The sequence below is a fragment of the Polyodon spathula genome, chromosome 2 (assembly GCF_017654505.1).
Source record: "Polyodon spathula isolate WHYD16114869_AA chromosome 2, ASM1765450v1, whole genome shotgun sequence".
Classification (NCBI taxonomy): domain Eukaryota; kingdom Metazoa; phylum Chordata; class Actinopteri; order Acipenseriformes; family Polyodontidae; genus Polyodon; species Polyodon spathula.
Window position 1 is genome coordinate 33,416,311 of NC_054535.1, and position 15,769 is coordinate 33,432,079.

The 15,769-nt window shown below is 44.6% G+C and overlaps 1 protein-coding gene across 1 annotated transcript in view; it reads left to right on the forward strand.

Annotated features, from left to right (window-relative positions):
- LOC121295443 (synaptopodin-2-like) overlaps positions 1 to 15,769 on the forward strand; it is a 47,547-nt gene that overhangs the window by 24,013 nt on the left and 7,765 nt on the right. The window contains exon 4 of the mRNA XM_041220058.1: positions 1,380 to 3,655. Within this exon, the coding sequence (XP_041075992.1) occupies positions 1,380 to 3,655 (2,276 nt within the window). The remainder of the gene's footprint in view (positions 1 to 1,379; positions 3,656 to 15,769) is intronic.

Here is a 15,769-nt window from a genome sequence, read left to right on the forward strand (position 1 = left end):
AATGTGCTAGAAAGTCTGAAAATGACACATGATTTATGATGGCTGGGATGCAAATTGCAGAACCGCCTAATACCAATTGGAGATGTTGCCGTCATCTTATTTCATCATATTGTAAAATTAGTGCCTGCCGAAAAGCATGACTGATAGATGAGCAAGGGGTCTGTCTGAAATAATGTGCAAGACTGGTGATCATCAAAAGTTAATATATTATTTATGTTGAAAAGCAAATAAGTGTATATGTACAGTATGTATGTAATTATGGATTGATGTAAAATGGTGTATGTGTATATCTTAACCTATTTCTGCATATATTAGATAATGTCAGTGATAAACAGAAAATACTTGCTTTATGCATCAAGGAAAGGCCCAGAAAAAGAATGAAAAATTGTATGATACTCATAATGTAGAGTTACATGACACCTAAACCTAAAGGTGATGAAGTCTTAAGTAAGGTATGCTGTCTTGTCATGGGTTGAATAACTATGTATTCAAACATTTCCTATCAAACATTATATTTATACAATCAATTTAGATTTAAATCTAAATTTAAAGTTTCTGTGGTAAAAAATAAAAATATATGTATGTCACTGGGAACTGTTTATGGGGCAGCATGAAAATGATTTATTAATGGAAATTCAACTGAAATTATCCAACTGCTTTTGCCTCCATTGGCAATATTAACATGAATGCTGCATTGAGTTTCAATATTCTCATGTTTACTGCTGACAGAAAGTTGGAAGAGCTACATTTCAACAAACATATATTTAATTGCATGTACAATAAATACATACATATATTATATGATATTGATAAGACTAATCAGGTTGTATAACGTATGAAGAGGCAGGATTGAAAGGTATTTTCAAATTGTACGTCATAAAGCAGAGGGAAAGTGTTTGTGTGATAATCTTGTTGATCTGTATATCCATTTCATTCTGTCTATACTTTTTATTCTGCAAGATCATTTTTGTATATATAGATTCTGGCTCTAAATCTCCACCTATATTTGACAGTTTGTTCATTCTTAATAGCATACACTATGATGATATGCTAGGATTAAATGATTGCATGGGTTATTAATAGCCTGTAGATGTGCTCATAGCTCTGAATCAAGCAGTGACAGTATAAAATATGGTTTGAGCCTCTTGGTTCAGTAAAAATGAGTATGTCTGAGAAGGTGACTATTAACTGTTCCTCTAACCTAGAGCACCTCCCCTGTAGTTCTGGGATGATGTTAATGCTGTCTTCTTCTGTCTTTTGATTTTCTCCCCCTCTCTCTCTCTTTCTCTCTCTCTCTCTCTCTCTCTCTCTCTCTCTCTCTCTCTCTCTCTCTCTCTCTCTCTCTCTCTCTCTCTCTCTCTCTCTGTCCCTCCTTACAGGGCTCAGGCGCAGTGAGAGCCTGTCGGAGAAGCAGGTAAAGGAGGCCAAATCTAAATGTAAGCGCATTGCCTTGCTGCTAACTGCAGCTCCGAATTCCAGCAACAAGGGGGTGTTAATGTTCAAGAAGCACCAGCAGAGGGCCAAGAAGTACACACTTGTTAGCTACGGGACCGGAGAGAGCGAGCCAGAGGAGGGCGAGGAGGGTGAGGAAGGCTACGACAAAGCCATTGAGGTCACTTTACTGGCCACCAGTGAATCAGAGATTGACGAGGATTTCTTCACTGATACCAACGGCCGAGCCCGCATTGTGACATTTGATTGGGATACAGGATTGCTGGAAATAGAGAAGAAACTTAACGACGAGGAAGAGATGCAACGTCTGCCTGAGACCAAGGGCAAAGGGGCCCTGATGTTTGCCAAGAGGAGGCAGATGGTGGACCAGATCACGGCTGAACAGGAAGAGATGCGAAGGATGGGGATACCAGTGGAGGACCACAGGGATGTCGATACACAACAGAGTTCAGAGGTCACCCAAAGCACTTCTTACCAAATGCAAGAGAGCTCTTACTCACAGTCCTCAATGCAAACAAAAAGCGACATGAGCCAGGGTTACTTTGATGTCAATCAGCAGATGAAGCTACAGCAACAGCAACAGCAGCTAAATCATGGTCACCCTCCTGGAGGGCCCAATGTAAATGGAGTCAATGGGAGGTCTGAGATGGTTCATCACAGTTCTGCTTACCAGACAACTGAATACCAGAAGTCCAATGTTACCAACAGAACAGCCAGGCCCTTCACTGGTGTGCAGAACAGAGTGCCAGCACCGTTTTCACCTACTAGAAGTGTGACCAGCCCAGTGTCAGATCATCCTGCCCCACACTACTCTTCTCTCAGCTCTCAAACAGAAAACAAGTACAGGGTAGTAATACCTCCTGTGCCTGTCAATATTCACTCGCAAGTGTGGTCACCTACAGGCTCTGGGGAGCAGATTGCATCCCGAGATGAACGGATCTCAGTTCCAGCAATCAGGTCCGGGATTTTGCAAGAGACACGAAAAAGGAACACTGGAAAGCCCATGTTTACCTTCATAGAGCAACCCAAGGTATCACCTAACCCTGAGCTCCTGTCCCTTCTTAACAAAGGGGACAAGCGGGCTCCGCTGGCAGGCTTTGAGTCAGGCCCAGAGGAAGACTACCTCAGTCTAGGTGCTGAGGCTTGCAATTTTCAGCAGTCCTCCGCCGTCAAGCAAAAGATGCCTCCTCCTGTAGCTCCCAAGCCATCTATCAACCCAGCGTCACCCCCTTGGTCTCCTCACCCAGATGTGTCCAACCAAGCTCCATCCTTTCCTATCCAAAAAGCAGTACCTGCTCCTGCTCCTGCGCCTGCTCCTGTTTCTATTCAAGCCCTGCCACCACAGCAACCAGTCAGTATGTGGAGCCAGCCTCAAACCACTTTGAAGACTGCGGTGGCTCCTCACGATCCCCAGTCAGTGACCTTGGCTCATTCATATTCCTCTAAAACACCACCGACCACTCCAGTTGGTAATGTCGCTCCAACTGGTGGAGTGAGCCAAGCCTATGAGATGCAAGCCTTGAAGGGTAGAGGTGCAGAGCTGTTTGCAAGGAGGCAGTCTCGTATGGAGAAGTTTGTGGTCGACTCCTCAACTGTGCAGGCCAACAAACCCAGATCCCAGTCACCAACCCCATCCCTACCTTGCTCATGGAAATACTCATCCAACATCAGAGCCCCTCCTCCGTTGTCCTACAACCCTATCCATTCTCCCGCCTACCCCCCAGGGGCAATCAAGAACCAGCCCCAGTCTGGCCCTACAGGGAAGACCAAAACCAAAGGGAAAAAACCCACCAAAGTCCTCCATGCTTTGGATGTCATGAAACACCAACCTTATCAGCTGAACTCCTCTCTCTTCACCTATGACCCACCCACTGACGCCAAAACCCCTCTGCCCAAAGCTGCCCCTGCCTCTTCAAAACAGCCCATCATGTACGAACCCCTGCCCCCTGTGAAGTCAGCTGGACAGATGAACGCTGCGTATTCTGCCCCACACCAGCAGCCCCAGGTTTGCAGAGGACCATCCTATGGGTTATCTCCTTTGTCGCCAGCTGTGCAAGTTGGTTCCTTCCAGCTTCCTGCTAACGCCTATACAGCGCCAAGCTATCCGCTGTATACCAAGCAAGAGTCATCATCCTTAGGGGGCGCTATGCTTAGGGCTCCCAGGCCCAAGTTCTCAGCCAAGAAATCTGGAGTAGCAGCCCAGGTGTGGAAACCAGCAGATGTGGATGAGTAATTGGTTTTGCTGAAAGGCAATTTCCGCTATGCTTGAAAGTTCAGAGGATAAAGTGGCTGCAGCAGCAGTACACCTTATGGTGGAGAGTCATGGTAGAGTTGACTACAGGCCTGGAGTACTGAGGGTGCATTAATGTTTTAGATAAATAGTGTCTGTAAATTATCGTAAAGCCCTCAATACATATGAGATACATCATTCTACAGTAAAAGGATGCCATTTTAGCTCCACAAATCAGAATTAGTAAAACATTCATTTTATTCAATCAAGACCATTTGACAGTCAAACAGCTTCGACTTTTTTGATGACATTTACTATAGAGTGACCTGTAAGTGTATGTTTGAATGGCAGCTCACTATATGCTAATGTTTATCTAAAAAATGTGATTACAAAACATATACCGTATTCCTTCGAATTTAAGACGCACTTTTTAAACCAATTTTTTCTTCTCAAAACTGGCCTGCGTCTTAAATTCGAGTACAGTATAGTGATACATGTATTAAAATCGCCAACAAAAGATGTAACAGCCTGAGTATATAAATAGCAACGTGACGGACTGGCAGTTGATGGGTTCCATAGTAATTATCCTCGATGTAAACAAAGCAAGCATTTGCTCAGCTCCCGCCTGTGTCGCTGTGGACGTGGTGCAGAGGCTGTGTTCTTAAACAGAGGTAGGCTCACAGGGCACGCCCCCCCCAGCCAATCATGACCTCCCGGCAAGCCTTCCTGTTTACCAAAGCAGCAGTGCACTGAACCAGTGACAGGGTCCTCCCTGTCAGAAAGCATCATTAGCTTCCTGAGAAGAGAAGCTTTTACAATTTCAGTGTTTCGTTATTAGGCTCAATCAGACCCCAGTATTTTTCTACTTGCCAAGAAATGCCACAGTTCACAGAAAGAGAAAAATAAAAACATGTGCGAGTAATCATGACTGGAAATGAGAAGCAGCACATAGCTGTAATGCTCTGTGTGACAGCAGACGGCCACAAACTGCCTCCACACGTCGATTTCTTATATGTTTAAATGCATCTTTATTTGATTTTTTATTTTTTCCTGGAGTTGAGGGTGGGAAATTTGGGCTGCGTCTTAAATTTGAGGGCGTCTTAAATTCAAAGAAATATGGTACTTTGAAATAATATAACATTTTGTTTATTACAAACAGCACATTATTTTATCCATGTCATCAATATTTTTCGTCTTAGATTATTTTTTAGCAGTCCCTGTAGTAAGTACAGTATCCATGGGTGTATCTTTGCTAGCTACTAGTCCAAGGGGTAAAGAAATAAGAGCTTTTTTTTCAAAGTGGGTCTTGCTTTTAAACAAAACTCTTTTTAAGAAGAAAAATATATATATATATATATATATATATATATATATATATATATATATATATATATATATTAAATACTTATATCAGAATATCACTTTTCACATTTTAGTCCTCCACAGTCTTTACGGTAGGTTAATGCACAAGACTATGTTGCGTCAACAGCCAAGCGTATATGTATGAGTATTGACTTTGTATGTTTATTGGAACTGTGAATCTGTTCTGATTTAGTAGCAGTAGCCACATAGAGAAAGTGCTTTTGGAAATGTTGGAATGTAAGATGTAGCTGGAAGAAGGACATTGAGAAAGTAAATGTTTGCCTACTGAAAAAATATCAGGGTAAGTGACTTAAAGAAATCTGCCACAGTGCCTTTCAGAAAAGGCAGTTCTGTGCTTTTATTTTTATAAGCAGGGCAAAATGAGAGACTGAAATACTATTTTAAATTAGTTGACTCAGTATGTAAGAGTAAATGTTAGCAATTAAATATTGCTCACCAGACAGTATATGCCTATTTCATAAGAATGTTGTGAAGCACAAGAGTTGTGTCTTAGTTTTCAATAAATGTGTGTCAGGGCCATAACTAGTCAGGGGGTGGTGTGGGGGTGGAAGCTAGTATTCTTGGATGTGTCTCATCCAGATGGATATTGAGCATGTTTCTTTAGTTGAATCAAAATACCCTACACAAATCTGGGCAGTGTGTTTTTACTTTGAATTCTTTTCTGGCTGTTGTGTTGTGTGACATCCCCAAATGTAACCTATACTGTGTATTGATTTTGGTTCTGTGTTTTGTCCGATGGGTGGATTGTGATGGAGGTCACATTCTAATCCCTCCCTAGCTATGGCCCGCAAATTTTCAAGGTTGAATTTCACAAGAAAAAAAAAAAAAAAGACGTTCACACATGTGTGTATGAGCTTCTTCAACGCTTTCCTTCCTTTTTGTATTTCACCTTGCATTTTCTCATTTAATTTAAAACACCAACAGGATAAAGACAACAGTATCACCTAAAACTGTGGCTGCTCCTAAAATTAACCAGACAAATGTAACATTACTTTAAGTGTTATGAGAGAAGGCCAGTCTCAATTTTGTGAAAACCTAGTGAAGAGTAATACTACACTGGTAATACTGCTGCCTTTCTCCTCTTTATTTTTTTCTTTCACATGTTTCTTTCCATGATTCACTTTCTGTAAGCTTCTTCACGGTACTATTAAAGGACTCCTTTATCCATTTTTGTTGAGGTTTTATTTGTGGGTTGCTTCTGCATGTACCTTTTTATATCCTCTTGCAATCCAGTGTACATTATAATGCACTTTTTTCCATTGGTTATTTGTTCCCTAAAAAGTAAGAGGATTTCTTTGGATGTCAGCTATCAATATTTGAGAGGGGAATTAAATCCAAGGAGCATACATCTTTTTGGGTCACAGCAGGATAAAACTTATTTTTTTAATTCTTCATAAATATGTTGTTATTATTATTATTTATTATTATTATTATTATTATTATTATTATTATTATTATTATTATTATTATTATTAGTATTATTATTTTAGATATTTTCAACAACATCCTTAATTTTCCTTTTTTGAATTTCTTCACAACTAAGGTACTTCGTTTCTTATTTATTTCTCTGCAGCCTGCTGTAACAACCTATTTTGGGCTAGCATTCCAAAGTGTGTCTGTAATCAGTTTTTATGTCCTTAAAGGAAAATATATGTGCCAGTGAAAACGTGCCGTTTTAAAGTGATTGCTTGAAAAGTAAGTAGCTTCAAGTTAAATTGAGGTGTTTTTTTCTGGAATAAGGAGCCCGTACACAATAGACAGTTAGCTTTCCACTGCAGAACTGAATTTAGCTTAAATGTTAATTGGAAACATATAATAAATGACTTAGGGGTTGATTGGATCATTTTACAACCTGTGGGAATCCTACTGGATTTCATCAACCACGTGTTTTGGGGAGTAATCCCAGGCTATCCATCCTCCACGTTAACTTTATTCCCAATATAGAAGTAAGAGCAGTGCAGTTGCCAAGCAGGTAAACAAAGTTGGTGTCCATATCACATAGTTAAACAGATTTTTTGGACACAAAGAGAGATTTCAACACAATTAAAAAAAAACAAAAAAAAAAAAAAACAACTATTTAATTGTATTCAATATGTTCATATTTAATATCGAAGGAACAGAAGATATATAGCCAATCACAACAATTTTAAAAAGGCAGTGGGATGGTAAAAAAATTATCTAAATGAATATAGAAGCTATTTTACTCTATGAGTTTTGAATGCGAATGTTTCTTAAACAGTCACAGTTAGCAACCCCCACCCCCCAACAAACGTTTCAACAGGAACACCTGTGAGTGAAAGATCAAAATGCCATTTATTTGGTCAGCAATGGAAAAATGGTGGTTAGGAGGTCATCTTTTAATGTTCCAGTCCCTCTTACAAACTTCTTGCCAGACACCTTGATAAATATGAGGTACAGAGTTTTGTAGTGGGGGTTGCATGCTTTTTCATATATTCTTAGAAACCAAAAATGAATAATTCAATTAGACAGGTTTGTATGAGAATTCAAAATGTTTGTCTAATTTCACATAGATTCATACTGTAAATACACTGTCCTACCATTTTTGGACGTGATGGTGATTGCTTGTTACTTTTCACATTGTGACATAATGGTGTAATGGTATTGCTGCTACACAGGGTGTGGCCTCTTTATTTGAAGCATATATAAGTAGGCACACAATAAGGTAGTAATGGTGGCGTAGTAGTTCCCCTGAGCTTTCTGCACTGGCTGCTACAAATGCACTCAGCCTAACTTCAGCTGCAGCAGTGTGAGGAACGATGTATACGTAAACTATCAATGGAGTTATTTTTGCATTTTCACTCACAAAAAAGTTTGATGCAGTTGACGCCACCATTAACATAAACATAACTAATTGCAAAGATTAAGTACTGAGAATAAATAATTTTGTGCCTGTTCATTACTAACTGAGGCAAAGAAAAGTTAACTATATCGTCATTATTCGTTATAGTGAGTAGCTAGCTCTCTTCCACTGACAAGGTGGGAGAATTTGGAAAGAGGCAACAATGTGTCAGTTTGAAAGGGGCACCATAGTGGGTGCCTGCCTACTCTGAGCTTTTGTATCTCCGACTGCAACTACAGCCAGGAAATCAAGGAGGACTGTGTTTAAGAATTAATACACATCTCAGAAGACAATTACTGACAAGTACAAGTGGTCGGACACATCGAGTGACATAGTGGAACACTATGGTGACAATGGATTGTTCCTCCACAGTGAGTGACCAGAACTCATGTGCAATTCAGGTGGAAATTAAATGTTTTTTTTTTTAAATCCTTATACAATTTCCAAATACTGTAACTGCTACTCACATAGTTTTGAGTGCTGTGAATAGGGGAAGCGGAAGCCTACAGATATATAACTGAATTAGAGACAGAACTAGTAAGGACCCCACAACCCCACAAATGGTGGAATGTCGGACACCTTTAGTTAGAGAAAACAGCATCAGGTCAATGGAATGTGGGAAGAGACTACATTGGAATAGGGGGACCACCCTGATTGCAATTAGCCATTATCAAAAGCTGTTGGCAAACACTGTCCGTCTGCCCTGTGTTCAAGGAGCTGCTCACGCAGATTCAGCTATTGTGAACAGGCAGGAGAGTTTCTCATACAATGGTAGGACAGTGTGTATATTACTGTGTTCTTGATTACAGTGACACTAGTCTAACCTCTATCTATAAATAGTTCATTGGTAACTGTTACTATGTAAATATGCAATCCTTATTACTACTCTGTAATTCTACTTAGCAACCTGATAGGTTCACCATATATCCTATGCATTAGACGAAAGGTAAGTGTTGAAAACCCCATTCCCCACTCATTCATTTTCCTCTTGAGGATCACTACGGACAGCTACATGAAATGCAGCTATATTTGGATCATTAGATCATTGGCAGATTGATGGCATTTCTATTGCATCATGAATACATGTTATACTCCTGCATGGCTTTAGTGCTTTAGTTGTATTTTGAGCACCATATCCTTTCAGTAGATTGTGAACATGTGTTAAGGACCTCATCTCACATTTCAATTAACTGTAGGTCTAATTTTTGTGTCGGTGAAAAGCAGTTGGGTACGTACAATATATTAGTTTTAATGTGTTTGCATTCCATGTTACTGGCACATGTAATCATTAATCTGCTTTATATATATGTGTGTGTGTGTGTGTGTGTGTGTGTGTGTGTGTGTGTGTGTGTGTGTGTGTGTGTGTGTGTGTGTGTGTGTATACTCACCAAATGACTCAATTATAATTTTTCTGTAGATTTGTTTTAGTTCACCAATATAGAAAATTATATATTGTATTTAATCACATAACAAAATAGTACGTAGGCTAGGGTATTAACAGTGGCTATAACAGGTAAACTGTAGATTTTTAAAAAAAATGTAAGTGCATTTTTAAAACTTAACTTTCTATTAATAGTAAGCTTAAAATTCTAAGGACATAATACACAATCTCACTTGCCTAGCGTAACTCCTATCAGAATGTTCTGGTCGATACAATTTGCTGACTATCTGTATTCAGAGTTTTTGTTATTGTGCCTTATTTCAGTTGACCTAATTCTCTGCAGCCACCATCTTTGCCAAATAGTCCCATTCAGCTTTGTCGTTCTTTGTGACATAATGTACTTTGATTTCCTGATTGCCCTTTTCAAACCCTAATAAATATTTGCTTCTACCCATTTCAGGGCCAAATAACTAACAGCTACTATAGACCTTATTTACTACACAGTTTATTATATGATGTGATTTTACTCTATGACTTATAATGGCTTTATTACCAAAATAGTTCATAATTAAGTGGCCACACCTTGTACATTTTCTTGTAAAAATTAAGCATTACTTTACAGTTTAATCAGAAAATGGATATGCTTGATACTGACTGGGTAAGCTGTCATGGGTTTTCTGGACTATGCCAGTCAACAAAGAAAAACATTGTTCACCTCCCTGTCTAAGACTCTTGGTAACAGCTGGTCACTGGCATTAATTCAACATTCAGTCCTAGAGCATTAATCATGTCACACACTGCCGCTGCCTATAAAAGCTTGCCGTTGCTTTTATATAGCCTGTTACACAGTGTCCAGCCTGTCAAGTAAGGGCTAAAAAGGCAGTAATGTTTGCTACTGATACCTACTGTTGTTAAAGCAGTAGTAACAGGGTCAAAAGCATAGGGTTTTAAAACTGAACTGATAATATCACTTTGGAGTAGTAACATTACTGCGTTTGGTTTCATATTTCTTAACGGTATTATGACTAGATATTACTGTATATGCTTTTTTTTTAAACACATTTCTACCCAATGAATTCTAAAATGTAATGATCATGTGATAATGTTCAATTTTAACTGTTATTGCTACATTCATCCATTGTTCACTCTTCCATGGATTTCCTCAGAAATCAGACCTAGTTGGCTTACTAGTTTGGTTAAATCCTTTAAAGGTAGTTCCCTTTCAATTTGAAAATAACCATTAACGTATGGGACATTGCCGTCAGGCAGTAGGGATTGGCTGAGCTTTATACAAAGCTGCCGATAGGCCTCTGTGCGAGCTGTCGTGTAAGCCCGCCCCCCTGGGAGCTTACTATACGCAGCGCGCAGAGACTCTCTTCCTCTTTTGTCTTCAACATCGGTAGCGGTAGGTACTAGAGCTCGTACTGATTGTACTCACAAAGCTTAGGCTTGAGAAACTGGTTTTGGCCCCTTCTCCAAGTTTATTTCAGTACGTTTATTATTGGTTATTGGATTACATAATTGTGTTATATATTTTATATATTACTTTATATATATCCTTCACGCTTTGCTTCGGCATCGTGTTTTTGTTTAACCTTGTGGTCTCTGTCTTCTCCTATTATTTATAATATTATTATAAATATAATTATTATATTGTGTGTTTTTGGGTTGTATATATTTCTATTTCAGATTTATAAATATATACATTTTGACGCGCGTCGTTGTCTTTGCCACGCACACATTGCAGTCGATCTCGCCTGGCTAGACCGTGTGTGTGTGTGTGTGTGTGGAGTCTGCTTTGCAGCCCTCTAGAATCTTCCACTGCTGTGTGTTCCCCACCGCGTGGTAGCTGTACGGCTTGCCCTACAGTCCCTTCTACAGTACACCAAGCACTCACTGCAGCGTTCCAGAATAATAATAAAAAAAAAAAAAACCTTTTCACCAAAAAGATGATGACCACCAAGCACATACTCCCATTAGCACCTAGGTAAGTATTAACACCAAATAAGACACTGTACAAGCACCAGCGTCTGCGCTCTGCGGGTCAGCTGACGCTTATGCGTCTTGTGCTAGCATCTCGACGCTCAGTACTCGCTCTGTGAGGTGTCAGCGCTTCGGTGCTCGGTGTAGCGCTTCCGCGCTTGGGACTCAGTGCTCAACGTCGACGCTATACGCTCGACACTCGGCGCTTCGACGTCGTGTGCTCGACGCTCGGCATCTCGACGCAACGCTCTCGGCGCTTCGACGCCATGTGCTCGACGCTCGGCGCCTCGACGCTATGCGCTCGGTGCTTCGACGCTCGACGCTCGGCGCTTCGATGCCACGTGCTCGGCGCTTGGTGCTTCGACACTCGGCACTTCGATGCCACGTGCTCAACGCTCGGCGCCTCTTCGCTACGCGCTCTGCGCTTCGAAGGCTTCGACGCTCGATGCTCGGTGTGTCGACGCTTGACGCTCAGTGCTTCGACGGCACGTGCTCGACGCTCGGCGCTTCGACGCTCGATGCTCGGCGCTTCGACGCTCGGCGCTTCGACGCTCGGCGCTTCGACGCTCGATGCTCGGCGCTTCGAGGCTCGACGCTCGACGCTTGGCACTTCAACGCCACGTCCTCGACGATTGCCGCCTCGATGCTCGGCGCTTCGCCGCCACACTCTCGATGCATGACGCCTTGACGCTATACGCTCGACGCATCGGTGCTCTGCCGCTTGCTGTTTGACGTTCTCGAGTCGACGCTTGGCGTTCGGTCAATGTTTACGGTGCCGTGCTCGCACAAGATGTTGGGCTTTCACCGATGCACGTCCTGCCAGGCTAAGCTGCCTGCCAGTGACCCTCATGAGGAGTGCGTGGCATGTCTCGAGCCGGAGCACGCCTCATCCGCGCTGGCGGATAGGACTTTTTGCAGTCTCTGTGCTGTCTTTCAGACATGCACCCTTCGACAAAGGGCCAAGAAGTCAGTGGGTGGGCATCACCGGGATCTTCCCACACTGTCTCAGCCCCGCTGTCGTCCACTGCGAAGCCGCCAGGGAGACTGCAGATTCTGACATCCTGGAAGGGGACAGTGTAGAGGCTGAGGTAGTCTCCCACCACTCGGACCAGGATGCTGAGCCCGAGCCGATGAACACTGACGACCCTAAGTGGTCTGTGGTTGACAGAGCAACCCGCCACTTGGGTATTGATTGGCCCCAGACAGAGCTTTCACGGCGATCTCTGTTTGAATCGCCTTCGGCCCAGTCCTGTCAGTCCAGGATGCTCACAGCATTCCCGGACTTTGTTAAAGAGGTGCAGTCTACTTGGGGGGCTCCGGCGTCTGCTCCTGCGACGTCTCGCAAGGCTTCGGCCTTTACTATGCAGGGGGCCAGCAAGGCTGGCCTAGCGTCCTTTCCACCGGTGGCCGCTACATTCGCCGCGTTGGTGAAAACGTCGACACTGTCTGGGATTACTAAGGACCCAGCGTGTCCTAATAAACAGTGCAGGACCACAGAGATACACCTAAAGAAAGGGTATTCTGCGGCCACGGAGGCAGTCAGACTGTCTAACGTAGCCAGTCTACTGACAGCCTACCAGGCGGCACTAATTAGAGACCTTCCTGAGTGCCCTTCTGCGGCCCTCAGAAGCGAGCTAGACATGGTCGGCCAGCTGCTGGTAAGGTTAGCCTAGCTTAACGCGCGGGCTCAGGGCAGGAGCATTGCTTCAATGGTGGTGGCCAGAAGACAGCTCTGGCTCTCGCAGGCGAGAGTGCAGGAGCCTGACAAGGCCCCCTTGCTGGACGCTCCAATCACTCCCGGACACAGGTTTGGTCCGGTAGTAGAGGAGATGCTACAACGCTCCATCAAAGCACGAGAGGTGTCGCAGCAAATGGCCAAAATGTGGCCAAGCAAACGGTTCCTGGCGCAAGGCACCGCCACAACAGCAGGCGCGACCAGGGGGTGGTAAGACCCCCCCCCCGCAGGTCTATTAGTGCAGCTTGGGGTTACACAACTGCGGCACATAATATGGCGCCCTAGCGGGGGTGGCAGGTCACGTCCTCGTGGCTCCGATCAGGCCCCTCGTGAGCGTGAGCAGCCAAAGCAGCCCTGAGACACCCAGGCAGATATTAGCCCACCCCTACACTGTTCCACAGCTCCAGTTCTGGCAACAGTGCGCCAACGACATCTGGGTGCACAAGACCAGTTCCGGTTAAAGCCTCCCCCCTTCAGGGGGGTGGTCGTAACTGCAGAGAAGGACTCGGTTCAGTCCTCAGCTCTGAATGCAGAGATACAGGCACTGCTCAGGAAGCGTGCCATTCAACAAGTAGACCCTGCTCTTTCGACCAGGGGTTCTATTCCAAATACTTCCTAGTGCCCAAAAAGGACGGCGGGTTCCGCCCTATTTTAAATCTGCGAGTACTGAACAGATACCTACGGTGGTTATCGTTCAGGATGCTTACGCACAGGCACATCATCCAGTCAGTCCGGCACGGCGACTGGTTTACCACCGCGGACCTGACAGATGCGTAGACATCTGCCCAGGTCACAGGAAGTATCCAGAGCAGGGTGTACGAGTTTTGTGTCCTCCCATTCAGTCTGTCTCTAGCTCCTCGAACCTTTTCAAAATATATGGACGCCATTTTAGCCCCTTTGCGGGCTCAAGGTGTCTGACTGCTGAACTATCTGGACGACTGGCTTGTCTGCGCGCAGTCAAAGGAGCAGCTGGCACAGCACACAGTGATGGTTACAAACCATCTTCAGTGGCTGGGTCTGAAGGTCAATTCATAGAAGAGCCACCTCGTGCCAAGCCAACAGACCGAGTTCGTGGGGTTGCATCTGGACTCAGTGTCCATGGAAGCGACCTTGTCGACACAAAGAGTTGCCTCGCTGGAACGGTGTCTCTCCCTGTTCAGGCTGAGAGAAACAATCAGCATGGAGCTGTGTCAGCGCATGCTGGGGCTGATGGCTGCTGCCTCACAAGCCCTTCCCTTGGGCTTATTACACCAGAGACCTCTACAGGCCTGGTTCAATGCCTTCGCGTTACATCCACGGAGAGACAAACACCCCAGGTTGATGGTATCCTGAACCTGCTAGGAAGCACTACGCTGGTGGAAAGTTCCGGCAAACATCCGCAAGGGTGTTCGCCTGGGTCCCATCTTCCAGAGGGAAGTGGTTACGATCGACGCTTCCAACCGAGGTTGGGGAGCAGTCTGGAACGGTTCAGGGACCCACGGAGTGTGGTCAGGATCCTGGAGGTCAGCCCACATCAACGCTCTGGAACTCAGAGCAGTGGACCTTGCCCTCCGGCACTTCTTGCCAGTGCTTCTAGACAACCATGTGTTGGTGTGGTCGGACAACACCACGGTTGTGGCGTACATCAACCGCCAGGGCGGCCTGCGGTCCCTCCGCCTTCATCGAATGGTAGCACGGCTGTTGCTATGGGCACAGCCGCGCTTGACCTCTCTGAGTGCGGTTCACCTACCGGGCAGAGTCAATTACGCAGCGGACCTCCTATCCAGAGGAGGCCCTCTTGCAGGAGAATAGCGTCTCCACTCTCAGGTGGTAGAGCGCATCTGGGAATGGTTCAGCAGAGCGCAGGTAGATCTCTTCGCTTCGCGAGAGACCACGCACTGCCCCCTATGGTTCTCGGTGAGGGATCCCGACAGCCCCCTAGGAGTCGACACACTGGCTCACAATTGGCCGCCAGTCCTCCTGTATGCTTTTCCACCGACTCTGATGCTCCCCGCCTTCTTAGAGAAGGTCATGGTAGAGCGAGCGACAGTGATTCTGATCGCTCCTCGGTGGCCTCGGAGAGGGTGGTTCCCGAGCATGTTGCAGTTACTGCATGGTCAACCGCGGGAGCTTCCCCTGCGAGCAGACCTACTGTCCCAGGCTGAAGGTCGGTTTTGGCACCCGAGCCCCAAGCTCATGCAGCTATGGGCTTGGCCCCTGAACGGGAGCGCCTGTCAGCCTTATCGCTTTCGACAGCAGTGATCTCGACCATTCAGAGCACCAGAGTGCCCTCCAGTTGTTCCAAGATTGGTGTCTGGCTGGGGGCCATGACCCAATATCTTGTCCTATGGCAGTAATATTACAGTTTCTGCAGAAACTGTTAGATGAAGGGAAATCTCCCTCTACACTTATATCAGCCTGCCATGTACGCATTGACGGATTATCACCGGGTTGCCATTTTTTGGCATCTCAGTTCCTTAGGCGCAAGACGCTTGCGACCTCCAAGAGTGACCAACTTACCGTCATGGAGCCTTGACGTGGTGCTAGAAGCCCTTACCAAGGCACTGTTTGAGCCTCTCCACTCAGTGGATATGAAGCTCATGTCTATGAAAACCGCGTTTTTGCTGTCGGTAGTGTCAGCAAAACGCGCCAGTGAATTACATGCGCTGTCAGTGCACCCTTCATGTATTCGCTTCACAGGAGACGGTTCTAAGGTCTCCATGCGTACAAATCCAGCCTTTCTGCCAAAGGTTATATCCCCGTTCC